This window comes from Hemitrygon akajei, chromosome 5 (assembly GCF_048418815.1).
Source record: "Hemitrygon akajei chromosome 5, sHemAka1.3, whole genome shotgun sequence".
NCBI lineage: Eukaryota > Metazoa > Chordata > Chondrichthyes > Myliobatiformes > Dasyatidae > Hemitrygon > Hemitrygon akajei.
In genome coordinates, this window is record NC_133128.1 from 154,377,544 (window position 1) to 154,405,508 (window position 27,965).

A 27,965-nucleotide genomic window follows, 5' to 3' on the forward strand; every position below is an offset into this window, starting at 1 on the left:
CTCGCTCCTGTAAACCCTTTCATCATCATCATCATCATCTGAAATTCTGCCAGTAATGGTTGTATCATCAGCAAATTTAAAGATGGCATTCAACCTATGTCTAGCCACACTGTCATGGATGTAGAGAGAGTAAAGCAGTGGGCTAAGCACAGATCCCTGTGGTGCGCCAGTGTTCATTATCAGTGAGGTGGAGATGTTACTTCCAATCTGCACAGATGGTGGTCTTCTGGTTAGGAAGTCAAGGATCCATTTGCAGAGGGAGGTATAGAGGCCTAGGTTCTGTAGATTTTCAATCAGGACAGTAGGATTGATGGTGTTAAATGCTGAGCTGTAGTCAAAAAATGGCATACTGACATAGATATTTCCATTGTCCAGGTGATCCAAGGCTGTGTGGAGTGCCATTGAGATCGTGTCTGCTGTAGGCCTTTTGTGGCAATAGGCAAATTGTAGTGGGTCCAGGTCCTTCCTGAGACAGGTGTTGATTCTAGCCTTGACCAACCTCTCAAAGCATTTCATCACTGTATATGTGAGCGCTTCTGGATGATAGTCGTTGAGGCAGTTCACACTGCTCTTCATGGGCACTGCTATAATTGTTGCTCTTTTGAAGCAGGTGAGACTTCCGACTATAGCAGTGAGAGATTAAAAATGCCTTTGAATATCACCACCATTTGGTTGGCACAGGTTTTCGGAATCATACCAGGTACCCTATCAGGCCCTGCTGCCTTGTGAGGGTTCACCCTCTTGAAAGACAGCCTGATGTCAGTCTCCAAGACAGATATCAAAGGGTCATCAGATGCTGCAGGGATTCCCATAGCTGGTTTTATTCTCCCTTTCAAAGCAAGCATAAGAGGCAGTGAAGCATTGCTACCATTCATGATGTTGGGTTTTGCTTTGTAGGAAGTAATGGCCTGCAAGCCTTGCTGGAGTTGATGTGCATCCAATGTCACCTCTAACCTCTCCCAGAATTGTTTCTTGGCTTTTGAAATAGCCTTCTGCAAGTCATACCTGGTTTTCTTATACAGACCTGGAGTGCCAGACTTAAATGTTACAGATCTAGCCCTCAGCAAACTACAAACCTCCTGGTTCATCCACTGCTTTTGTTTTGGGAATGTACAGTAAGTTTTCATACAGGCTCGAAGATGACTCCCTGAACACAGTCCACTGATTCAAAGATAACATTTTACATTTCAATTTATGTTGGTAATGACAACACTTATTGTCCTTCACTGGTAGTGAACTGCTAGCATGAAATGTAGTAGGCTGTGGTGAAGGTAATCCTATTTAGAATGAGTTCCACCAGCACTGTTGATGAATATCTGAGTCAAGATAGTATGTGATTTAGAGCAAAAGTTAGAGTCATGGTTATCCAATGTATGCATTGGGTTTTCAGATGACAGAGTTCAATTATTTTGGAGCTGCCATTGGAAAAGCTTTGCTGGTTTCTGCATAGTATTTTTAAATGATATCACACAGCAGCTATACTAGTGGCAGAGTAAATGGATGCTAACCTTTATCCTAAATTGCTTGAGTGGTAGAGCTGTACTTCTCCAGTGAAGCTCTATTAATCTACCACTTCATATTCCCAACTCATGTCAAGGATGATGGAAAAGCTTTGGGGTGATGGACAGTGAATCCTTTGCAGCAGGAAATCTAATCTTAGAGCTTTTGTAGCTAGAAAATGTAGATGGGGCAATTAGCTTTCACGTTTTTTGTACTGCCAGACTGCAATGTTTATTGTCTTTCATTAGATTTGTAAAATGTTGTTCAGCTGTTGCTACATTTGGCATGGACTACATTATTGTATAAGGAATTGTGAATGGAATTGATAATGAACATTTAGGCAAGGTCATGGAGGGAAATCACTGAAGGTTTCTAGGTTTGAAAAGAGGAAATTTTATTAACCATAAACAATAGATGTTTTCTTCTCTACAGATGCTCCCTGGCTTGTCAAGTACTTATATATTTTGTTGTACTTTGATTTCATATCTTTCATGGATGGAATTCTGACAACTGCAATAAAGTAATGAGAGTTGTGAAGAATTACATGATGACCAGAAAAAGATTTTGTGAAAAGATAAAGAAGATGCACTAATCCTTTCTTTATTCTATTATAGTCTCACTGTTTAAAATAATGATGAATTAGTATATATTAAAGCTTATTTGAAACCACTGTGACCTGATTCTGAGCAGAGGTCATTGTTGGTATCCAGACTAATGAAGCTTTATTGGAACTGCAACCAACCATAAGAAATCAATGAATTATATTCTTACACATTTTGTTAGATCAGTTGATAGCCAGTAGAATAATAGGTTGGTTAATTCTTTCTATCATATACAAATTTTTATTTTAGCTCTGAACCAATTGTAGTTCTTGTGCTGCTTTAGTTGCAGATGTCTTTTCAGAGATATATATATTTTTATGGTATTCCCTGTCATTCTCAATGGCAGTGAACCAAACCAAGAGGTCACACAGAAAATTGGACTTGCTATTTTTAACCAGGGTTAGCAAATTCCTTAGGTCAGATCATTGACATGCAAATTCTAAATGTGCAGGCTCCATTCTTTTCAAATGCTCTTGAGTAAACAATCCCCTTAGGAAACCATCCACACTGCACTGCCTCCAAGATGAGTTTCTTAGAAAGACCAAACTTGCATGTTATTTTTCAGGGATGGAATCTCCAACACCTTAGAACAGCTTTTCTCAAACCTTTTGCCCTGGAGGAACCCTTGAAAGAATTTTCAGGTCTCGGGGAACTCCTGCATAAAAACTATTATATCTACAGTTCACAGTACACTAGAGTGATCAGTAAGTTGTAGATATAATTATCCAAAAATAATTGTCAATGATCTTTTGTGTAGAGAATAATTTTTTTTAAAAGAACAGGTAGTTAAACTTAGCTTACCTTACCTTTCTTGAAATTAATCTCTTTCCCTTTCATAAATTTTAAATATTCATAAGGCAATCAATAAATTTCTGTTAAATAACTGGCTTAAACCAAAATTTTTCTAAAGGTAGACTTGATAGATTTAATGTAAATAAAGGCTGTAAATTGATTTTAATTAATGCTATTCACAACATGAAAATTTATTGACAATGTTGAAATAGTAAAGTTACTAAAAACCATACACCAAAGCAATATGAATAAAAATATAGCCTAAGACACAATTTTACACAAGACTTTGAAAAACATTTTCTTACTAAGTGACATGATCAGATTCAAATTCAAGCCTAGCATGTGAAACCTGTGCTGCTTTTTTTGCTGCAAGGATACCCATAGCTGCACAAGTACTCATTCTGTGTCAAACTCAAGATAAGCACACATGGATTTCACCTTCGGCTGGAATGAGACAATTTCTATCCTTGATCTTGTTGCTTGCTAAACAAGAAAAAGCTTGCTCACACATATAAGAAGTCAAAAACTGCAGCAAAATGTTCATTGCTTCCTAATGAATGGGAGGATATCAGTCTTTCATAAAAATCCAGAATTTTGTCTGGGAGCAGGTCAGTAAATCTCATTGGGAGGAAGAGGCTGACATCACAGCCCAAGTTGGGTGAGTCCATTTAATGCTTGGAAAATGCACTTCATACTCCTCATCAGCCTACTGTCCTCTCCTCCATGCAATATTGCGCTCACCAATTATCAACGGCCTCCCTCATCTCGAGTCAAAAACTGAGAATGGACTCAACCAAGTAGACATGGTCCTACTGCGCACTGCCATAGTAGGCTGAGAGACCAGTAAAGAGATTGCTAATGGGGCTGCTCAGTCACTGCCCAACACTGTGAGCGTTAGCATTGTGCATTGCATGAAGTTCAAAACTCGATGTTTATTTTTAAAAATCACAATCTCTCGCAGAACACCGGTTAAGAAACCTTGCCTTAGAGTATAGTAGCATTCCCCATTGTAATAAAAGCAAACACAGCATTTGTCCTCCACATTCCTTGTTGTACCTGTTTGTTAACTTGTGATTATTTCAAATAAACTAACCTTTTTATTAGTTTGGCACCATTTGAAAATATTGTTCTTTTTTTTATCAACCTTGCATTCACTCATTTATCCTGTATATATCTTTTTAAAGATTCATTGTGTTCTCTTCCTAGTTAACATTCCTGTCTTAGCGATGTATTATAATTAACTTGGAGTGTAGTGGTTAGCGCAATGCTATTATATAGCTGGTGGCATCGAGTTCAGAGTTCAATTCTGACACCGTCTGTAAGGAGTTTATATGTTCTCCCTGTGACTGCATGGGTTTTCACCAATATCCTCCCACAATCCAAAGAAGTACCAGTTACTAGATTAATTAATCATTGTTGGTTATCCTGTTACTAAAATCGGGTTAAATGTCAAATACAGGGGTTGCTGGGCAGCGTGACTCATGGGACTGGAAGGGCCTCTTCCAAGTTGTAACTCTAAAAATAAATAAATAAAATACAGACTTCATTACATCTCCAACTCTTGTTTTAACATTGTGTAGATGGATTTGAAGACTTTTCCTTTCCACAGACTGACTTTCTAACAGACAAGCTGTTTCTGTCGCCTCTTTCCGCTCTTTCTCTGCTTCTCTGCCTGTTGCTGCTTCTCTGCTTCCCACATGCCGCCCTTTCCATCTTGTGCTTTGCATGTCACACTTTCCATTGCTTTTGACTTTCACACTCACACCCTGTTACTTTCCCCATCTACCACTCCAAATCTGCCCCTTGGTGTTTCTCTCTTACTAAGCAAGTTTGTGCTCTGTTTCCATCTCTGCTCTTAGTCTTGATGCTGATTATAATAGCAATACCATTAGCAAAGGTCAGGGTGCTGAGACATGCAATAAAGTGTCAAAGATTCCGCTGGTGTTGAAATTCTTATTGTGGCAAGGATGTAGTCCATTTCCCTCCACAGATGCTGCCTGACTTAATGAGTTCATACTATAGCTGTTTTTTTTACTCCAGATTCCAACATTTGCTGTTTGATCTGTCTCCAAAGAGTAATATCTGTTCCACTCAGTCTTGAACAGACATATATGGATAGTAACTAGCACTAGCACAATGTCACCTAATGATCTGGCAGCATAGTTTGTCCTTCATTCTGTTACCCTCTCTGCATCATTCACTCACACAGCACCAAGTCATCCAACAAACCATGACACCATGGCACAACTTTGTAGACAAGAAATTAAATTATTACAAGGGTTCTTCGGATAATTGATACAACCCAGGAAGCAGTCAATTGCACAAAACAATGAGAAGTTGGTCATAAAACTACATTCTTATTTTAAGAGCCAATACTATACATAGTTCACCCTTTCAAAAGGCCTCACCAGTGCCTTATAAAACCTAGGCATCACATCTCTGCTCTTGTATTCTAGACCTCCTGAATGCTAACACTGCACTTGTCTTCCTCACCACAGATTCTACCAGCAAGTTAGCCTTTAGGTTGTTCTGCATAAGGACTCCCAAGTCCCTTTGCATCTCAGATTTTTAGATTTTTCCCCCCATTTAGAAAATAGTCCACACTTATTTCTACTATGATGACCAGGTGCAAAGTGTTCCCGTACACAAAACCTCAGGCTCCAGCCCTGGCTCATTGCCTAACAGGAGATCTGGTAACGCACTCTCTCTACTTGAGACTTCAACTTACTGATGAAGGAAACTTTCTTAAACACATTTGACAAACTTTTTCCCATCTAGCCCTTTTACAGTATGGGAGTCCCAGTCAATATGTAAAAAGTTAAAATCACCTACTCAATTAAACATATGTTTCTTGCAACAGTCTACGATCTCTCTACAAATTTGTTCTTCTAAATCTCATGGACTGTTGGGTGGTCTATAATATAATTGTATTAACACTGTCATGTCTTTCTTATTCCTTATTTCTACCCATAAAGCCTCATTAGACAAGCTCTGTGGTCTGTCCTGTCTGAGCACTGCAATAACATTTTTCCTGACTCATAATACCACCTGCCCCCCTTTAATTCCTTCTGCTCTGTCACATCTGAAACAACGGAACCTGGAACTTTCACCTGCCAGTCTTGCTCCTCCTGCAAACAAGCCTCACTAATGGCTACAATGTTATTATTCCATGTGCTGATCCATGCCCTAAGCTCAAAAATGCTCCTTGTATTGAAATATACGCAGCTCAGAACATTAGCACCTATGGGGTTGCTTTCCTTCCTCCATCAGCTTTTCAGTTTTCCAACAGCTTATGGAAGCCCCTCAATGCCCTGCTCAGTACTGGTGCAAGTGGAAATGGGCCAACAATGCCGAGAGGCTGTTGATCAGATGAAGAATATGCTGTCGTCCAGCCGTCTATTGATACATTTCAACCCAGAGTTACCAATCATTGTCGTGATGGATGCGTCCAAATACAGGGTGGATGCTGTTACATCCTGTATTTTTCCCTAATACTTTTGAGCAAGCAGCCGTGTATGTACAACAGCCAGGCCCCCCTGGAGACTGCCCATTCCAATTCCGCTTCCCATTCCCATACCGACACGTCTGTCCATAGCCTCCTATACTCCCATGATGGAGCAACACCTCACATTCTGTCTTGGTAGTGTCAATTTAATGGCATGAGCATTGATTTAGTTAATCTCAAGTCATTACTCCCCTCTGCTTCACACTGCCCTCTGTTTTCCCTTTCAAGTAGCCTTCTCACCTCCTCTCTTCCTCTCCTCAAATCTTCTGACCTTTCTTCTGGATCCCCACCTCTTTCCCTTTATTCCATGGTTTACTCTTTCCAACCCCCCCATCAGATTCATTTTTCAGACCTTTATCTCTTCCACTAGTCACCTCCTAGCTTCTCACATCCCCCTTCACCACTCATTTACCTTTCTCATCACCTGGACTCACCTATCACTTGCCAGTTTGTACATCTCACCCTCCCACTACTCCCATCTCCATTTTAAAATTCTGTTTTCTGCCCCATTCTTTTCCAGTCGTGATAAAGTGTCTTGGAATGAAACTTTGCTTGTCCATTTCCCTCCATAGATGCTGTCTGACCTCCAGCATTTTGTGTGTGTTGGATGGTGTGTTTTTCACTGTACCTCAGTACATGTGACAATAATAAAACAAATGTACCAATTGTCAATTCATGCCAGTATAATTCCTCCAATTCCAAATATTCCAACCTTGTTTAACAACTTCTTGTATGGAATCTTATCAAAGGCATCGGAAAATCCCACGTGTCTATTCATTTCCCTCATCTCCCCTACCAAATTAATCAAACATGGTTTGATTAAACCATAAGTTCAACATAAGTTGAAGTTGAATTTGGTCAGTCATAATTGTTATTTTGTAAGTTGCTTCGGATAAAAGTGTCAATAGTTCTGTTCTCCTCTTTCCCCATTACTTAAATAGTGGGCTCACATTTGCTTTCATTGAACCTGTGGGACCCATTACAGATTGTATAAAATTTCATAAGACAATAATCAAATCCCTCATTACAGACATATACATTGTAATGTATATCATCAGGTTCTCAGGAATTATCTTTTATCAGGCTCATTAATTTCATTCATTGCATTTCATTATTAAATTTTGTACTTTAATTTTCTCTTTTACAGTGATTCATTCTTAAACTCAAACTGTTCCCGACGAAGACTGTCAAGTTCATTTAGTCCATTCTTTATTGCTGAATGCTTTTACAAAATTATTCTTGTCCAAAAAGAAATACTGCGGATGGTATTAAATACTCTATAGGTCTGAAGTGTGAAACAGAGTTATCATTTCTGGTCCTAACCTGTCAGCTTTGACAAAAAGAGAGAAGAGATTACAGATTCTTGAAGCTGGACCAACTGACAAGATGCTGAAGGAAGTCAGCTGATCGAACTGCCCGGATGGTTGGAATTATTGGTATTTTGTTTAAAACCCTGCATCAGGTTTCCCTCACGCGACCTGCTGAGTTCCTCCAGCAAGTTTGTTGCTCCAGTTTTGACCAAAGTTTTGGTTGGTTGTTTCAGCATGACTGTGCTTCGAATTTTGTTTGAAATTACAACTTTTTGAAATTTATTGTCTTAGAGGCACAAAAAATAAAAATAGAGGAACTCATCAGATCCAGAAACATCTATAAAGTGAGGAATTGTCATTGAGACACTGCAGTTTTTTAAAAAAATCTTTTGCTCCACAATCCAGCATCTCCAGTCTATTGTGTCTTAATAAGGTGAAAAGTTTGTCTTGTTATTTCTGAACTTAACTGACAATAAAAACTTTAATTAACAGCTTAATTAACGAGCAGCGACCTTAACAACATGGCCTATTGAACGCGACGCCCAGTCCTCAATTACCTCATTACGTTTCTCGCGTTGTTGTGAAGTCAAACTAGCGTAACAACAAAGTCCCGCCTCACGTCTCCATCCTTCATTGGACCAACCCGGGATAGAGGTCCTTGATTTATATCAAAAGCAACCAATCGGATGCCGCGTCTGCCTCGGCCGGTGGTCGTGAGGTGGTGCCGGCTAAATCGAAAGCGTGGTGATGGCTGGCTGCAGGAGTGGTTGGTTGCATGGGTTTCTGCTGGTTTTTGTAGGGCTCGGAGTATGGCATGTGTTGTTTGTGTATGAAGAAAATAAGTGCAACATGACCTACATGTTCCAGTACCCAGAATATCTTGTAAGTTGCTCCGGCGGCCGGTTGTACGCACTCCGACCTGGTGAGAACCAGGCTTTGCAGAGTAAGGCTGCAAGGAGTTGTCAGTTCTGGTCGTGCAACAGGCCAGTCTGGTTTGTCAGTGCACTTTAGCTCTGTACCTAGTATTTTGACAAGGATATAACCATATTCTAACGTTTCAAGGCACCTGATTCCAAAATGTTTTCAGTAAAATTTGGATTATAGATATAAAATTCCAGGTCACCATCTGATTACATCTTGTTCAGGCTTTGGTTGAATTTTACATTCTTCGATGATGATCTCTGTCCCTTTTACTACAGTGCCGCGGCCTGCCTGCAAATTTAAATTTGTTATGCAAAGAGAGCCCATAAGGTTGTTCTTTGTTGTCTTTTATTAAAATTTACATGTATCGTAGGGAAGCTTCTGCGATTTGTTTCCTTTTTGCATTTTCGTGTGTTCGCAATCCATATCAAATCCTCCCATCTTTGTACCTTCTTTGGCAAATTTATATCCTTCAATTACCGTCACCAAAATTCCTCAACTTTAGACATAGTTGTTCCAATGTTGGAGCCTCAATTTCTATTTTTGTCCAGAACAAATACATAATTTTTATTACGCACCTGATCTTCCAGCTTAAAAAAAGGTGCTGGCAACTAATTACTTAGTCTTAGCATATGAAATGAGCTGGTTATGAATCTCCACAAAGCATTACTGGAGATCTATATTTTGCTGAGAATGTGAATGAAATGCAGGATGCGGACAGTAAAAACTACAGTGTAGATTCACTGAACTAGAGGGGATGTGGGACAGTGATACCTTTGTATTGTAATTGGGGAGGATAATGGAAAAGTTGTGAAAATATTTAAATGATTTGAGATGAGAAAACTGATAATTCCCAATAAGTGGCAAATTGATAAAGACACAAAATTGGGGACAGGCAACACTGTAGAATTTTCCTTTAACTCACAAAATGCTGGAGGAACTCAGCAGGCCGGCAGCATCTATGAAGAGTTTCGGGCCAAGAACTTTCTGCGGGACTGCTACTTGGATTTCCATCATGTGCAGATTTTCTCTTGTTTGTGATTAGAATTTTCTTTTATCAAGGCATTAGTTCTTTGAGGAAATGGTGTGAAACAAAATGAGGAAGTTTAGCATATCTGGCGTGCAGCTGCAATCATCATGGTCACGAATGGCCTGTAGCGTTATGCAGGAACCGTTTATACAGCACCTTCTAATGTAGCAACACTTCATAGAAACATAACTTGTTTTACCTACAAGTTAAAATTTAAGGCATCCTTTAAGGAAGGTAAAAGAGATCTTAAAAAGTAGTTAAGTTTAGGGTGAAAATTCCGGAGTCACGACCTAGCTTACAATGGCGACATTGAGGCAGCTGGGGCTGGAGGAGCACTGGGTTGTATGCAGGTCTGATGATGTTAGGAGGGGATGACATCAAGGAGGGGAACTGAAAACGGGTTTAAATTTTAAAACTGGTATTGCTTAACCTGGAATTGGGATATAGAAGCTATCAGAAAGGTACTTGCTGAATAGACACGATATGTGATTCATCCATTTTCATTCATATAGATTTACCTAACAAACTTTTCATTGGAATTTTTACCTTAAAATATTTAACTCTTGAATCTAAATCCTAAATCTGTCTTTAACTTCAAGACAGTTAAACAATATTGTCGGGGGTTAGTAGTGAAATTGCTGCAATGATGTGTTTGAATGATATTTATTATAGATCATATTCCCAGCAAAATACAGAAACATTTGTTAATTAACTATTTACTAAATTATTCTTTTTGTGCATCGCATCTGTTTGCTTGATCTAGCATTATTGAGGAAACTCATTCTACCCATTGTCATTTAATAAACGGGTTACCTCATAGCAGAGAGGATTGTTTATTTAAAAAGGATGGACTTTTTTACGTAATGTTCTGATAAATAAGGCCTATTAGTTTTATTTTAGAGAATGAGGTGCTAGATAACATAGCAGAAATCATTTAAGCCAATACAATCTAACTATGTTTTGTGGTATTCCAAACACTGATGATAGACAGTCTTAAGTACCAGATTTTGCCCAGTAATTTAAAAAAAAAAATATTGGTCAGGTTCTTGTATCTATTAGTGAAAGTGCGGCCTAAATGGATCCCTAGATCAGATGGAATTCCTATGACAATGTTTACAAAGCAATAATTTTGGTATTATTCATGTAATAGAAAAGAGATGGCCTTTAGTAAGTGGAAGTGATTTCTCCCTACTTCCTGTTACCAGATTACTCATTATCAGGATTCAAAATTCTTCTATGTCATTTCCTATACACAAGTGTAAAAGAGAGCAAAATAATTGTTACTCTGGATCTGATGGAAAACAAAAAGATAAATAGCACAATAATTAATAACAACACAAATATAATCATATGATGTATCTAAGTATATTTTAAGTTTTCTTATTTTTGACTTAAACCTTTGTCTCATTGGGGATTTCCTGTAACAGGGAATATGTCATATTCAGTTCCTGATGTGGGTATTTTGTATACGACTTAACTTTTATTTCAGTTCATCCATGAACTTTTGTGTGTAATGAGGATAATGCAAAATTGTGGCTAATTTTGAAAAGATTATATGAACTATAAAAGTGAGTGTAAAGTGAGGAGGTATAACCCCAATTCTGTTTCATTTGTTGTATGAAAACAGAAAATAAAGCTTCCAAAGAAAGTTTCCAATCACTATCCAAGTTATGGTCTGTACCTTTATGAAGAAAGAGATTCTGCTGAAGCACGAAATGGGCTAAAACCTTCAGGAATTCCTGTTTTGTTTCTTCCTGGAAATGCTGGGAGTTATAAACAAGGTATGCTTTTGAAGCAAAATTTGGTATGTCGGTTTCATTCTTGTGCTTGTACAAGAAATATGCTCATCTGATTTTCAAAAAGATGGCTGCCTAGTAAGAGTTCAAAATTATTTACTGGAAAGGTTCTAGGAATGAGGAATTTCAGTTATATTGTTAAAATTAAATTGTTGGAGAGGAAATCAGGAAGGATAATGGAATACTGTCTTTAACTTCAAGGAATTAGAGTATAAACATAATGTAGTTTAGTACAACAGTACATGTGTTGGTGAGACCACATTTAGAATATTGAGTACAGATTTGGTTGATTTAAGGAATGGCATTACCCTTGGAGTCAGTTTGGAGAAGGCTCTTGAGAATGATCTAACGTATGGAGAGATTGTCTTATGAGGAAGACCTGAACGGGGTCCATCTATACTTATTGAAGTTTAGAAGAATGAAAGGTGATGTTTGTAGATCAGCAAATGTTATTGAGGGATTGGCAGGTTAAATGCTGAGAGGTTGTTGCTTCTCATGGGCAAGTCTAGGACCAGAGAACATTTAGGAGTCAGTGTTCCTAGACTGAGACATGAAAGGGTGGGATTATTTTTAACTCTATGTCCCAGAGACTGTATCCTTGAATGTTCTCAAAGCTGAGATTTTTAGACATTGAGGGTTATGGGGATAGGATGGGAAAGTGGACTTGTGGAAAATTAGATCAGTCATGATCTTATTGAATGGTGAAGCAGACTGTAAGGGTGATTTGTACCTTATTCATTTGATGTAATGAAAATAGTTAGGAGTTGTTCCCATTGCAGCCTAGTTGAAGAATCAGGGACTCAGATATAATGTTTTGAAGAAAAGGTACAAGGGAGGTGTGAGGAAAAGCCTTTTTACACACTGTTATCGGTCGGCTGGTGGTGCAGTGAGATCAGCGCCAGGCTGGAGAACGGAGGTTCCCGAGTTAGATCTAGTGAGTGACCGGCCACCCCCGAGCGTGCTCTCCATCTGTTCCGGGTTGATGTCGAGCTCGCAACTCGACCTCATAAAAAATGATAGAGGCACAAAACGATATTTCAAAGCATAGCCAATGTAGGGTAAGCACCCCATTTTAAAAAAATACATTGACATTGTAGCAGTTACGTGATATCAAACCAGAACAGCTGAGAGACTAAGCCAGGGTACTCAACACTGTAAAACGCACTTCCAAATAATGAATTTTCAAATTGATAGAGGTATGTCGGTATGTCTGATCCTTTATTACGAAACCAGCAAAGTCGAATGATCTTGTAGTGATTTTTTTTTTTAAAAAGCACTAACAAAACTAAATTAGTAATATAACAGTCTAATAGTGTTCTAATTATTATAATTAATGAAATAACAAAATTTTCCATACAATCAAGCAATCTTAGCAATACTAAGCAGTAAAATAATGTAATTGGCGAAGTTAGCATTACAATTAGCAATAGCAAAGCGAAGTTAGTGGTCTAACTAACTTAGAGGTCAACTAAAAAGTATCATTCCCCGTGGCTCACCCCCTCTCCACTAGACTAAACTAAATTAAGACAAAGCATGAAGGCATAACTATACTCATTTGTTTCTTACACACCCAACCCACATGACACAATAAATGTGCCAAAAATACAATACAGACAGGAAATAGATAAATGGCTCCAATATCCCAGCCTTTCCTCTTTCTTCCAGTCAAGTCATGTCAGTTATCTGGGCCAGTGGTTACCAGCACTTAGCCCAGTACACAATGATCTTTACCCCCACTCTCTGTCAGGTCTGTAAGTCAAGTCAAAACTACGAAGCTTCTAGAACTGTAGTTCCTCAAACCGCTGCCCCCTTATAAGCAGATCTTGGTTATAGGCCTGAGTCTGGTCTTGATGCTCACCTGCTGTACAAACCCTCTTTTGTTTGGAAAGATTTTAATGGCTTTTCCCACAATCCATGAGCTTTGAGGCACTGTGTCATCAGCTATAATCACCATGTCTCCTGGGAGGAAATTGCATTTTATACCTGACTATTCCTGGTGTTCCTGTAACTGCTAAATACTCCTTTACCCACTGTTTCCAAAACAAGTTTGAATGTATTGAACTTGCTTCCATCTACAATGAACATAAATGTCTTCCTTTTGGAACTCTCCTCTTGGTAAGGAAGGTGAGGTCTTCAGAAGCAACAGATGGTTGGGTGTTAGTGCTTCCAGATCATTGGGATTGGAGAATGCTTTACTAATTGGATGACCATTGATAACAACCTCTTTTTCACAAAGGACTCTGTGGAAACCCTGTTCGTCAAGACTCTGTACCTTCATGATGAAATTAGGGACCTTTCACTCAGACCTGATCAATTACTCCCATGTTCCTCCATGATGTGAACCAGCTGGGGGGGGATGGGTGTTAAAAACTCACTTAATTTCCTTTCAAAGATGGACATCACTGATCCATGAATGATTCCACTTCTCAATGGCTTCTTGCAACTCGCACTCTGCTCCAATAAAGTTTGTTGCATTAACAGTGTGCAGTTCATGAAACTGTCCGTGTCTTGCCATAAAGCGTTGAAGTGAAGGTGACATCCATTATTAAGGACCTCCATCACCCAGGACATGCCCTCTTCTGATTGTTACTGTCAGGAAGGAGGTACAGAAGCCTAAAGGCACAAACTCAGCGATTCAGGAACAGCTTCTTTCCCTGTGCTATTCAATTTCTAAAAGGAATTGAACGCATGAACACTTACCTCACTTATTAAAAATTATTTTTGTTTTGCACAATTTTTAATTGAACTAGTTAATACACATATATAGTTACTGTAATTGATTTTTTTCTATATCATATTGCATTGTACTGCTGCAGCTAAGTTAACAAATTTCATGACATATGACGGAGATATAAAACCTGATTCTGAATTGACAAAGGAATCTGTGTCTAAAGAAGATATCACTTCATTGTGAACAGCTTATATAGCTAGACAGGTAAATATGACCTCATCCACCTTCACTGTACTTCTGCTCTTCACCTCAGAAGTTCCAAAGTACACTTGTAAATGGAGGTTCATCTGGAGAGACCCTGCCCAGAGGTAGATCTGCCACTTATTGGCATCCTGGAGCTTTGTGTAACTGTTGACAAACAACACACTTGGGCAGGATTCTTATAGCACCAGGAATCCAGTATTTTTGATGCAACCTGGGTAACGTGCTTACGGCCATCATGTCCCACTTCTAGACTGTACATGTCTCAGAATGAGGGCTGAGATATGAAATTTCTTTGTCAGTATAAAAGGATGCTTAGACTCTTCAGGCATAAACACTGTCTTCCTCAAATGGGTCCAAGACGAGAAGTGATAGATTTTTCACGTAACTATGTACACCTCCTCTTCATTCTGCATGGCATTCACTGTAACACTCTTCTTGAGTTCTGGATCACCTAGCAGAAGTTCTCCAGAGCAGTTGGAATTCACAGACCATTCCCTTTCAGTCTGAGGAAGATACTGGGGCACCCATGTCTCATTATTCAGGAATGGTTTCACCTTCAGCCCTCTAGAGGCCACATCTGCCGGGTTGCTTGAAGTGTTTACATACCTCCATCGAGATGCTTGTGAGACGTTAAGAGATTCTGAAACTTTGTTTGCAATGAAGGTTTGGAGCCTGGAAGTTTCATTCTTGATATACTAAAGAACGGAAGTGCTATCAGTTCGGAACACTGAGTCCTGAAGCTGCACGTGCAACTCGTTCCTCCACAGTGCGTCCATACGGCTTACTACTGTTGCACAGTGAGCTCCGTACAAGGGATGGACACTGACTTCAACAGAGCTACCTCAGATAAAAGCACAGTGCACATGAGAGTGTACGTAATGCAACAACAGGCAGGTCACTGCTCCGTAGCTATCTTTGCTTGTGTCTGAAAAGTGGTATAACCGCGCGTCAGTACCTTCTTCAAAATTCAGGGGTTTCAAACATCTAACAACATTGAAGCCTTTCAACTGACAGAGTTTTTCCAGCCAGCTTATCCACTCATGAGCAACTTGTGCAGGTATTGTGTTATCCCAGCCAACAAGTCCTTTCTTACATCAGTCTTTTAGGACCTTCTTAGCAGATAGCACCATCAGACTCAAGATTCCCAAGGGATCATACAAACCCCATTTCCAGAAAAGTTGGGATATTTTCCAAAATGCAATAAAACAAAAATCTGTGATATGTTAATTCACGTGGATTTATTTAACTGACAAAAGTACAAAGAAAAGATTTTCAGTAGTTTTACGGACCAACTTTATTGTATTTTGTAAATATACACAAATTTAGAATTTGATGGCTGCAACACACTCAACAAATGTTAGGATGGAGGCACGTTTACCATTGTGTTACATCACCTTTCCTTTTAATAACACTTTTTAATCATTTTGGAACTGAGGATACTAATTGTAGTAGATTTGCAATTGGAAATTTTGTCCATTCTTGCTTGATATAAGACTTCAGCTGCTCAACAGTCCGTGCTCTCCATTGTATGATTCTCCTCTTCATGATGCGCCATACATTTTCAATAGGAGATAGATCTGGACTGGCAGCAGGCCAGTCAAGCACACGCACTCTGTGTCTACAAAGCCACGTTGTTGTAGCCCGTGCAGAATATGGTCTGGCATTGTCCTGCTGAAATAAGCATGGACGTCCCAGGAAGAGATGTCGCCTTGATGGCAACATATGTCTCTCTAAAATCCTAATATACACCTCAGAGTCAATGGTACCTTTGCATACATGCAACTCACACATGCCGTGGGCACTGATGCACCCCCATACCATCACAGATGCTGGCTTTTGCACCTTTTGCTGATAACAATCAGGATGGTCGTTTTCATCTTCGGCACGGAGAACTCGACGCCCGTTTTTTCGGAAAACCAGCTGAAATGTGGACTCATCTGACCACAGCACACGGTTCCACAGTCTTTCAGTCCATCTGAGATGAGCTCGGGCCCAGAGAACTCACCGGCGTTTCTGCATAGAGTTGATGTATGGCATCCTCCTTGCGTCATACAGTTTCAAGTTGCATTTCTGGATGCAGCGACAGACTGTGTTAAGTGACAATGGTTTTCCGAAGTACTCCCGAGCCCAGGTGGCTATAATTGTCACAGTAGCATGACGGTTTCTTAGGCAGTGCTGCCTGAGGGCTCGAAGATCACGCGCATTCAACAGTGGTTTCCGACCTTGCCCTTTATGCACTGAGATGTCTCTGAATTTTCTGAATCTTTTCACAATATTATGTACTGTAGACGTTGAAAGACTTAAATTCTCTGCAATCTTGCGTTGGGAAATGTTCCCTTTGAACTGACTAACAATTCTCTCACGAATTTTGGCACAAAGGGGTGAGCCATGACCCATCCTTGCTTGCAAAGACTGAGCCTTTGATGGACGCGACTTTTATACCCAGTCATGATACCTCACCTGCTACCAATTAGCCTGCTTAATGTGGAGTCTTCCAAACCGGTGTTACTTGAATATTCTGTGCACTTTTCAATCTTATTTTAACTCTGTCCCAACTTTTGTTGAGTGTGTTGCAGCCATCAAATTCTAAATTTGTGTATATTTACAAAATACAATTAAGTTAGTAAAACTATTGAAAATCTTTTCTTTGTACTTTTGTCAGTTAACTAAGGGTTCACGTGGATTAACATACCACAGATTTTTGTTTTTATTGCATTTTGGAAAATATCCCAACTTTTCTGGAAATGGGGTTTGTAGATGGAACCAACTGTGGAGAGAGTTGCCCTTCTAGTGAGAGGTCTATCTTGGATCGTGATATTAAACTTGTAGTATCAGACCGAATGCACCATTGCACACACACAGTACTCTCTCAGCTGAAAGTATATCTTAACCTTTCATGTCTTTCACCCTTGCTCCTCTGGCATCACAGCTAGCACACTATGTCTGTTGCTTAGCCACTTTGTGAGTTGCAAGCCACCTTTAGCACAAATAGATACAAAGTCATGATAGAGAGAGACATTGCTTCTTCCTCGGGGGACACTGCCGCAAGGCAGTTGTCAGCGTAGAAGCGATGCAAAATCTTAACCACAGTCTCGCAGCTGAACTGTTGGTTGGTTTCCTGTGCATTTCCTAATAGTGAAGCTGGCACAGCTCAGTGATGAAGTTTCTCTGAAGAGATGTGCCACCATTCTAAAATATATCATATTTTGGCTGAGGTCACCATCAGGCCACCAGTGAAACCTTGGCAGATCTGCATCTTCCACTGGTGCTTTAACCTGATGAAACATTGATTCATTATCTACCATGATCACCACTGGTTCTTTTCCAAATTTGGTTAAGACTCCAGTCAGTGAGCTGTTAAGATCTAACCCTGTAAGAGCTGAGCATTAAGTGATATTGTAGCGATGTACTACATACAGAGCTAGAGACGACACGCAGTCAGTAAGTTGTTTCGAGACTAGTTTATTCAAACTTCGCGGCGCTGGCATTTAATCCCTAGCGCCCGCCCTCTCTGGGTGGAAATGACGTCAGAGGTGCATTACCAAAGTCTCCCCCCGCACGCTGGCTATTTGTGAGCCGGTTCGCCTGTGCAGAAAGTGGGTCGCCACAATATACCTGGAAAGTTGCTCCACAGTCAAACACAACGCAACGGTTCCCTTTTCTGGGGTGATAAACACTGTGATGTGTAATATACCAGACATTTCTCATCACTGTTCCAGATCCTCTGCTGGCACTCTTTCAGCAAAACCTTGTGTGCTGTGTAGTCAGTGTGAAATTACAAATCCTTCTTAAACCTCTTTCTTAGATTTAAAGCACATTGTTCAGCAATCTTCCTATTATTTGACATGTTTACCACCTCCTTTCTTAAAGGTATACTAATCAGGTAGTGGTCGTCCACCAGTTTTGCAGAATTTATAACAAGCTCCAGGTCTTTTCTTGACAAACCAGATTGTTCATCCTGACTGCATGTAGGGAAGAAGTCTGCCTTAAGCTGCAGCTGCCAAAGCTTATCACAGTTCAAAACTGCGATCCCGTTAGCTATCAACTCAGGCTGCGCACTATTTCTCCCAACACCATGGTCTTTTTTTCAGTGGTCCATTCTCAGTCCAACCCAACATTGTTCTAATTGCATAAGGTCCATTAATAACACTTCAAATCCTGTGCTTTAGGCACATTTGTCACTATCAGCAGCTTAATTTCTGAATTAGTCTCTGGCAAATGGACATGCTTCAGGTGAGACCATCTTGAGAGATCCCTCTGTTTAGCGCAGTAAAAATGGCACAACTTCTTTGCATCAGTCGACATATTAGCATGCATGTCCAGCTCATGCATGCCTGCACTTCTTCCATGGCATTGCAACAACCTCTAAGAAAAAGTCTGTAGTCTTGAAGAGCTTTCACGTCTTCAAATTTGATAGAACCAAGAAAGAACCTTTTGCATGTAGGTGGATGCAATTTTCTATTTATAACCAAAACGTTATTGTAGTAAAACCTTGGCTTTTACATAACCTTTCTTAGGATCAATATGCTGGCAAATACTGACAGGGTCTCCCTAGTGTACTTTTCAAGGAATTAGAGGCAATCACTATGGCTGTCAGTCTTGCCTTTGACTTCTAAAGCCCCCATGAATGCATGATATCCATCAAAGATTTGAATCTCTCTTTTTGGCAAAAATGAAATGTGTTGCTGTTGCACCAATAAGGTTATTATTTCATTTTGCTTCCTCATGTTATTAATAATACTATTTTGACCTCTGTCATCTGAAACAAATGTCTTTCCATGCTGTAAGTGAATATCCCAATGAGCACTTTGAGCTGTTGGATATGACATGTGTTCAGAGAGCCTCTTTTGTGCAGGCTGAGAGTAAACACCCTGAACTACCTCTTTGGGGGAAGGGTCTAGCTCATGTTTCACAGACACTTGAGGAGCAAATGAATTAACATTGAAATTTGAGTGTTTTTGTTTTCTTTTGTGCCCTTTCAATACAGGAACTCACACCTGCTGGAGCACTTAAAGTACTCACCACATTTGAAGTCCTTAGCACATTAATTTAGCGCATTAACTCTGCGGTAATCTCTTCCTCTAGCATAGCTGCTCTTTCCTTCTCTGTAGCTCCCCAGCAATTAATTGTTCATCTTGCTCTTCCAGCAGTTTGTCCTTCAGTATTGCTGATGTGTGATTAATGCAGCTAAATCAGCCTCTGTTTCAATGCAAGCAGAGGAGGTAGTAAATGCAGAAGATTTTCCTCCAACAGAAATTTAAGCATGGACATTTGACACACTGTCATTGTCTTGTAAAATCCTTCTTTGGAATTTGAGAAACACTGCCTGATGGAAAGTGGGACACAAATTCATTTGTTGCAGCAACATGACCTTCAACTTAACATGTTTGGTTCAAACCTTGTTTCACATACTGTTCCCTATGAATGCACTACAATAGTTATCAATGTTTGAAGAACATCCATTTTGTCTTTCCTGCTCAGGTAATGAGATTAGCTTGTGATGTTGCCTAGCAACAGCTTCACAGAGAGAGATTGCACTGGTAAGACATTTTATTTTTCAAAAGATCATTAATTGATGATATTAAACTTTTAATTTTGTTCACATTTGTTTCATACTCCTTTCAAGGACTTTTGATTAAATCAGTCTTAGCTTTAGCTTTTCTTTCTTGTTTGCAAGCCTTGATTCCAGGGTTGTTGGCACCAATTCCATGCTTTGATACACTCATGTTGCTTTCTCTAGTTGCACAACTGGTAATTAACTCTTTGTTTGCCTGCAGCACCGGTGATATTTGATTAAATAAACATAGGCAACAAACATACAATCTGTGCATCCACAGCATCCACAAATATCCTTCAATTAAAATGTCAGCAACTAGAATGTTTAGTACTTTAATAAAACAAAGCAGCAAGCCCTCTGGCAAACGCCACATGATGGAGCAATAGTCCCAAATGGATAGGCAGCGCTGACCTTTCAAAACCGTGTTCAAATCACAAATCAGCAAAAGGTCATTTACTTGCCATGTGCTTCTCCTGTTTTGCCATCAGGTCCAAGGCAATCCTTTGCCATAGATTTGTGTTTGTTTAATATAACTTTTTTTGTTGTTGACAAAATGGAGTAGTTACTGGAAAGCAAACCAAAACTGCTGAGAGTTAACCAGGGTACTCAACATTTTATGATGCACTTCCAAATGACAAATTTCCAAATCAAAAAAGATGCATTCGATCCTTTATTACAAAACCAGCCAAGACTAACAATCTTGTAGTGATTTTAAAAAAAACTAATGAAACTAAATTAGCAGTCTAATAGCATTCCTATTAACGTAATTAACAAAACAATGAATGGTGTTCCAATTAGCATAGCTAAATGAGTTAGTGTCAATTTAGTTAGCAGTCAAACTGACTTAGTAGTCAACAAAATAATGTAATTTCCCTCATGGCTCACCCCCTGTCTACTACATAAGACAAAGCAGGAATATGTAACTATACTCATTTGCTTCCACCATGCCCCCAATCCACACGATAGATTACCATCATAAACGTGCCAAAAAGTACAGTACAAACACAAAATAGGTGGCTTCTACAGGTATCATCCGATTTTCTTTTTAATCAGTCATATTTCTTTTGTTTTGCAGTTCGTTCCCTGGGCTCTGTGGCACTGAGGAAAGCAGAGAATATATACAACAAGTTCCACTTTGACTTTTATAGCATTGATTTCAATGAGGAGCTTGTGGCACTTTACGGTGGAAGCCTTGAAAAGCAAACTAAGTTTGTGCATGCGTGTATAAAGGTCATCCTCAAACTTTACAAGGTAAGATTGCAACAAGATACTTGCTTTCAGAATATTTCACACTTTACAACTTATCTCAAACTTGTATCTCACTTGATGCCAAGAACAGGGCCCTGAAAACATGATGGGCCGTGATAGAAAATATTTCACTGCTGATATGCTAATTGACCACAGATAAGGATGGAATCAGGCAACCTGGAGCTTCTAGTTTCTTGAGACTATGGTTGTCCATCCCTCTCCTTTATATTCTGGTCCCGTTGGTTCTCTTACTCAAAACTTCTACTTGGAACTCTGGTGCATCAATTATTTTTATGAAAGATAAACAAGTAGTATGCTTCCTGAAGGTGAAGTACATCTGTTCTTTAGAAACTTGAGAACTGACCCATTGTTAAAATTCACTTAATGAAGAATTAGGTTTGAATGTGTTTACCTTTGTTTACTTGATAACATGCAGTGATTATGCATTGCCCCTCGTAAATCACAAACTTCATATTTTGGTTATCACTCTTCAACACAATTGAAAGCCAAAGGAAATTTATTATCTAAGTATGTATGTGCCACCATATACTAATATGAAGTTATTTTTCTTGAAGAGCATAGAACAGGACTGCACAGTGCAGAAGCAAATGCACTTCATTTTATTATTTGCAAAAAAAAACTGATGGAGGAACTTGGCATGTTGGGCAGCATCAATGGATGCAAAGGGATAGTTGATGTTTTAGGTACCTCTTGCAGTTTATATTTTGCTCCAGGTTACACCTACTGTCTCCTTTTCATGGCATTGTTTGTTTGTGGTCTTGTGGGAAAATGTAAGCTTTTTCCAATTTTAAGGAAACCCAGTAGTTTTGATCCAGCTGGTGCAATTTCCCAACTATTCCCAAAGCAGCAAATTTATCCTTTTGGCTTTTAGAAGTTTTGTATTCGGATGATAAAATTTTCTCATTAAAGTAATCTTTAAGCTGATCACGTGAACTATGGCACATATCACAAGTATTATCTTGAGTTCCTTTAGCATAAAATGTGGAATTAAAAATAGTTGCATTTCTTGTTTGGCACATGTAATTTTATTCAGCTTTTTGATCACAAAAATGAACGTGACCTCTAGTTTGTTTCTTGAACTTGGGAAAATTGACTTTGCTGTTATTCTTTTCTCTTTTAATTTTGTGATCAGAGTTTTCCTTCTCCTAGATGAACTGTTAACCATGGCTGACGAGCCCCATCTGCTCGAAGAGACAGGCTTTAAGGTGCTAATAACCAGCCTTGACTCTTCTCCTGTCAGTAAAAACAGTTCCAACGGGCTTAGTAGCTAAGCCACACAAGAAGGCCAGGAGCTGGACTTGGTTGTCAGAGGCTATTTATTTAAGATGCATGCCATTGGGAGCATTTAATAGGTAGTGAGAGCTTATCCCCACTACCACCCCCAACTCTAGCAACTCTAAAGAACCAAATCCTTGGTGACTAGTGGTGGAACCCAATTGCAGCAGAGGAGATAATGAATGATGATGTGCTGGATGTAGAGCTTCAGACTGAAAAGTCAAAGCCACTCTATTTTGTCTGGAGGATGGTGAGATGCGAGCGGAAGAACAAGAAGTAGAAGAGATAAAAGAGTTGGCCTCATTAACCAGAGTAGAAGAGAAGCCACATTTCCTCACAAAAGAGAACATTTCAGAAGGCCGCATCTTGAGATCAGATGTAACAGAGGCAGAGAAGTTTGGAGAAAGGGCCATCCTCACAAGAGACAGAGTGGCAAGAGGTGTGGAAGTTGATGGGTCTGTAGTAAATGTCAGTGGATTGTTTGTCTCCTGAGATGGACATGGAAATCTAGAAAAGGGGGTGAAGTGTCAGAAATGGCCCATGTGAACTTGTGAGCAGAGTGGAAGTTGGTGGTGAAAATGATAAAATGAATAAATTCTACACAAGTGCAAGAAGTGCCGTATATGCAGTCATTGATGTAGAGGAGGAGATGGGGAGTGGTATGTGGGAATATTTGGAACAGTGACTGGTCCATGTAGCCATTAACAAGACGGGCATAGCCTGGGTCCATATGGCACACAGGGCTACACCTTTGATTTATAGGAAGTGAGAGGAGTCAAAACAGAAGTTGTACAGAAGAACAAGTTCAGCCAGGTGCATGAGAGTGTTGGTGGAGCAGAACTAGTTGGATGTCTGTGTTAGACGAAGTGGCGAAGAAGAGGTGGGGAGACAGGGAATCAGAAATTGTCGAATTGGTGAAGGGCATGGGAGGTGTCCTTGGGAAGTATTTGGATATAGGGAGACAGGATTGAGTCAGAATGTGAGAGATGAGTTTAGTGAAACAAGAACATGCAGAAACAATGAGCCTACCATAAAAGTCCCGCATATAAATCTTGGGTAAGAACCTACCCTGCGTTTCTTTCTTCTGTCTAAAAATTGAGATTGTGGAAGTCAGATCTCCTAATGTGTTGGGATCTGTAACAGTGTGGGAAAAGTGACCTGGTGTTCTTAATGGGGTCAAGGTCCAGGGGTTGGGATGGGGAGGTACCTGCAAGGTAATGGTAAGTCCACCAGACTATAACACCTCCACTCTCGTATGCAGGTTTGATGACTAGATGTGATTGGTGTGAAGTGAATGGAAGGTTTTGGAATCAGAGGAGCTGAGGTTGGAGTGGGCCAGGTGAATAAAGAAGGAAGGTGATTGATGCCATGGTGGTAGTTGAAGATGAAAAAGTAGAGAGTATAAAAGGCCCAAAGTGGGTGTTGGTGAGGAAAGGGTCATAAGTGAGGAATGAAGATTCCTTGTCAAAGAAATAAGGCACAAGAGCAGAGGAGATGCTGAGTCCAGAACTCTGTGATGTGGACACAGGGGTATAAAGGTGATGCCACTGCTAAAGAGTGGCAACTCAGCATTAGAGAGAGGAGGTTTGGACAAATGGTGAAGATCCAGCAGAGATTGGAGCTGGGGCAAGGTATGGGGGTAAATGCTGGGGGGTGGTGTGAGGTTTGCTGGGTGATGTGAGTTTCCCAATTTTAGGTACTCACCTTCTGGTAATTTCTTTCTTCCCTCCTTCCCCCCCCCCCCCCATTCATTCTCTAGTCTTCCCTCTTCCCCTAAACAGCCTCACCAGCATCACCCATTTTCATTCCCTGTCCCTTCCTGGTTCACCCATAGGTTCCCCCTTTGCTTGCGCAGGGGCTCTGGTTCCATCTGCCATTTACCTCTTCTCTAATGGTGCCCATTCTCACTTTGTTTGGAGCCCAGCCCTGGCAGCTTTTTGTGTTGCTGTTTATTTCCCTTGAGCAGTTGTCTCTGACCTTCACACTGCCCATCCCCATTTGCTTAGTTTGTTGTTTCTTCTCTTTTCCCCTCCCTTTTTGTCTGCAGGCCATAGTCTTACAACCCCACCCCCTCTAATCCCCCTCTATCTGGCACAGCCTTCTTGTCATCTTATACAGCTCCTTGGCCCTCTAATCGCCTCAGACTCCTGCCTCACTACTCCCCTTCTTTTTATCCTGGCTCTCTCCTCTCTCAGTCCTGATGCACGGTTTCAACCTGAAACATTGACTATCCCTTCCCTCCATCTGACACTACTTGATCATTGAGTTCTTCCAGCAGACTTTTTGCTGCTCCAGATTCCAGCACTTGCAGTCTCTTGTGTCCAGCATTGGTCTAAAATTCTTCTGAACTTAATTTTGATCTATTTGTGTCCATAGGATCAAAAAGGTGCACCGAGCAGTGTTGCAATTGTGGGCCATTCAATGGGTGGCATTGTTGCTAGAGCACTGTTCACACTACCCAACTTCAAATCTGCACTAATCAGTCTTATTGTAACTCAAGCTACACCTCATGTTGCACCAGTCCTGTTACTGGACAGCTACCTCATAGGTAAGTCTGGAAAGCTAAAGTGATTATGGAATTCTCTCATTGCCTTTCATTTATGATGACCCAAATGAAGGTTTTACATAGCTTTTTTAGGCAATAGACAATAGACAGTAGGTGCAGGAGCAGGCCCTTCGGCCCTTCTAGCCAGCACCGTCATTCACTGTGATCATGGCTGATCATACACAATCAGTACCCCGTTCCTGCCCTCTTCCCCAGCCCTTGACCCCGCTATCTATAAGAGCTCTATCTAACTCTCTCTTGAATGCATCCAGGAACTTGGCCTCCACTGCCTTCTGGGGCAGAGCATTCCACATATCCGCCACTCTCTGGGTGAAAAAGCTGTTCCACATCTCTGTTCTAAATGGCCTACCCCTTATTCTTAAACTGTGGCCTCTAGTTCTGGACTCACCCATCAGCGGGAACATGCTTCCTGCCTCCAGTGTGTCCAATCTTATATGTTTCAATTAGATCCCCTCTCATCCTTCTAAATTCCAGTGTATACAAGCCCAGTCGCTCCAATATTTCAACATATGACAGTCCTGCCATTCCGGGAATTAACCTTGTGAACCTACGCTGCACTCCCTCAATAGCAAGAATGTCCTTCCTCAAATTTGGAGACCAAAACTACACACAATACTCCAGGTGTGGTCTCACCAGGGCCCTGTACAGCTGCAGAAGGACCTCTTTACTCCTATACTCAATTCCTCTTGTTATAAAAGCCAGCATGCCATTAGCTTTCTTCACTGCCTGCAGTACCTGCATGCTTGCTTTCATTGACTGATGTACAAGAGCACCTAGATCTCGTACTTCCCCTTTTCCTAACTTGACTCCATTTAGATAGTAATCTGCCTTCCTGTTCTTGCCACCAAAGTGGATAACCTCACATTTATCCAAATTAAACTGCATCTGCCATACATTTGCCCACTCACCCAACCTGTCTAAGTCACCCTGCATTCTCATAATATCCTCCTGACATTTCACACTGCCACCCAGCTTTGTGTCATCAGCAAATTTGCTGATGTTACTTTTAATCCCTTCATCTAAATCATTAATGTATATTGTAAACAGCTGCGGTCCCAGCACCGAACCTTGCGGTACCCCACTGGTCACAGCTGCCATTCCGAAAGGGACCTGTTAATCACTACTCTTTGTTTCCTGTCAGCCAGCCAATTTTCAATCCATGTCAGTACTCTGCCCCCAATACCATGTGCCCTAATTTTGCCCACTAATCTCCTATGTGGGACTTTATCAAAAGCTTTCTGGAAGTCCAGGTACACTACATCCACTGGCTCTCCCTTGTCCATTTTCATAGTTACATCCTCAAAAAACTCCAGAAAATTAGTCAAGCATGATTTTCCCTTCATAAATCCATGCTGACTTGGACTGATCCTTCTACTGCTATCCAAATGTGTCGTAATTTCCTCTTTTATAATTGACTCCAGCATCTTTCCCACCACTGACGTCAGGCTAACTAGTCTGCAATTCCCTGTTTTCTCTCTCCCTCCTTTCTTGAAAAGTGGGACAACATTAGCCACCCTCCAATCAGCAGGAACTTTTCCTGAATCTATAGAACATTGGAAAATGATTACCAATGCGTCCACGATTTCTAGAGCCACCTCTTTAAGTACCCTGGGATGCAGACCATCAGGTCCCGGGGACTTATCAGCCTTCAGACTCAACAGTCTATCCAATACCATTTCTTGCCTAATATAAATTTCCTTCAGTTCATCCTTTACCCTAGTTCCTTTGGCCACTATTACATCTGGGAGATTGTTTGTGTCTTCCTTAGTGAAGACAGATCCAAAGTACCTGTTCAACTCATCTGCCATTTCCTTGTTCCCCATAATAAATTCACCCGTTTCTGTCTTCAATGGCCCAATTTTGGTCTTAACTATTTTTTTGCTATTCACAAACCTAAAGAAGCTTTTACTATCCTCCTTTATATTCTTGGCTAGTTTACCTTTGTACCTAATTTTTTCTTGGCATATTGCCTTTTTTGTTATTTTCTGTTGCTCTTTAAAAGCTTCCCAGTCCTCCGGTTTCCCGCTCATCTTTGCTATGTTATACTTCTCTTTTATTTTTATACTGCCCTTTACTTCCCTCATCAGCCAAGGCCGCCCCTTACTCCCCTTAGGATCTTTCTTCCTCTTTGGAATGAACTGATCCTGCACCTTCTGCATTATTCCCAGAAATACCTGCCATTTTAGTTCCATTGTCTTCCCTGCTAGGGTATTGTTCCATTGAACTTTGGCCAGCTCCTCCCTCATAGCTCCATAGTTCCCTTTGTTCAACTGTAATACTGACACATCCGATTTTCCCTTCTCCTTCTCAAATTGTAGATTAAAACATATCATATGGTCACTACCTCCTAATGGTTCCTTTACCTCGAGGTCCCTGATCAAATCCGGTTCATTACACAACACTAAATCTAGAATTGCCTTCTCCCTGGTAGGCTCCAGTATAAGCTGTTCTAAGAATCCATCTCGGAGGCACTCCACAAACTCCCTTTCTTGGGGTCCAGTACCATTCTGATTCTCCCAGCCTACCTGCATGTTGAAAACCCCCATGACAACTGTATCATTACTTTTGCGACATGCCAATTTTAACTCTTCATTCAACTTACACCCTACATCCAGACTGCTGTTTGGGGGCCTGTAGGTAACTCCCATTAGGGTCTTTCTATCCTTAGAATTTCTCAGTTCTATCCATACTGACTCTACATCCCCTGATTCTATGTCCCCCCTTGCAAGGGCCTGAATATCATTCCTCACCAACAGCTCCACCCCACCCCCTCTGCCCGTCAGTCTGTCCTTTTGATAAGACACATATCCTTGAATATTCATTTCCCAGGCCCTGTCCGCTTGAAGCCATGTCTCTGTTATTCCCACAACATCGTACTTGCCAATTTCCAACTGAATCTCAAGCTCA

At 40.4% G+C, this 27,965-nt stretch overlaps 1 protein-coding gene across 1 annotated transcript in view; it reads left to right on the top strand.

Moving 5' to 3' along the window:
* Positions 1-8,428: 8,428 nt before the first annotated feature.
* pgap1 (post-GPI attachment to proteins inositol deacylase 1) overlaps positions 8,429-27,965 on the top strand; it is a 127,538-nt gene continuing 108,001 nt past the window's right edge. The window contains exons 1-4 of the mRNA XM_073046943.1: positions 8,429-8,591; positions 11,288-11,441; positions 21,024-21,199; positions 24,869-25,040. Of these exons, the coding sequence (XP_072903044.1) occupies positions 8,457-8,591; positions 11,288-11,441; positions 21,024-21,199; positions 24,869-25,040 (637 nt within the window). The 5' untranslated portion in view covers positions 8,429-8,456. The remainder of the gene's footprint in view (positions 8,592-11,287; positions 11,442-21,023; positions 21,200-24,868; positions 25,041-27,965) is intronic.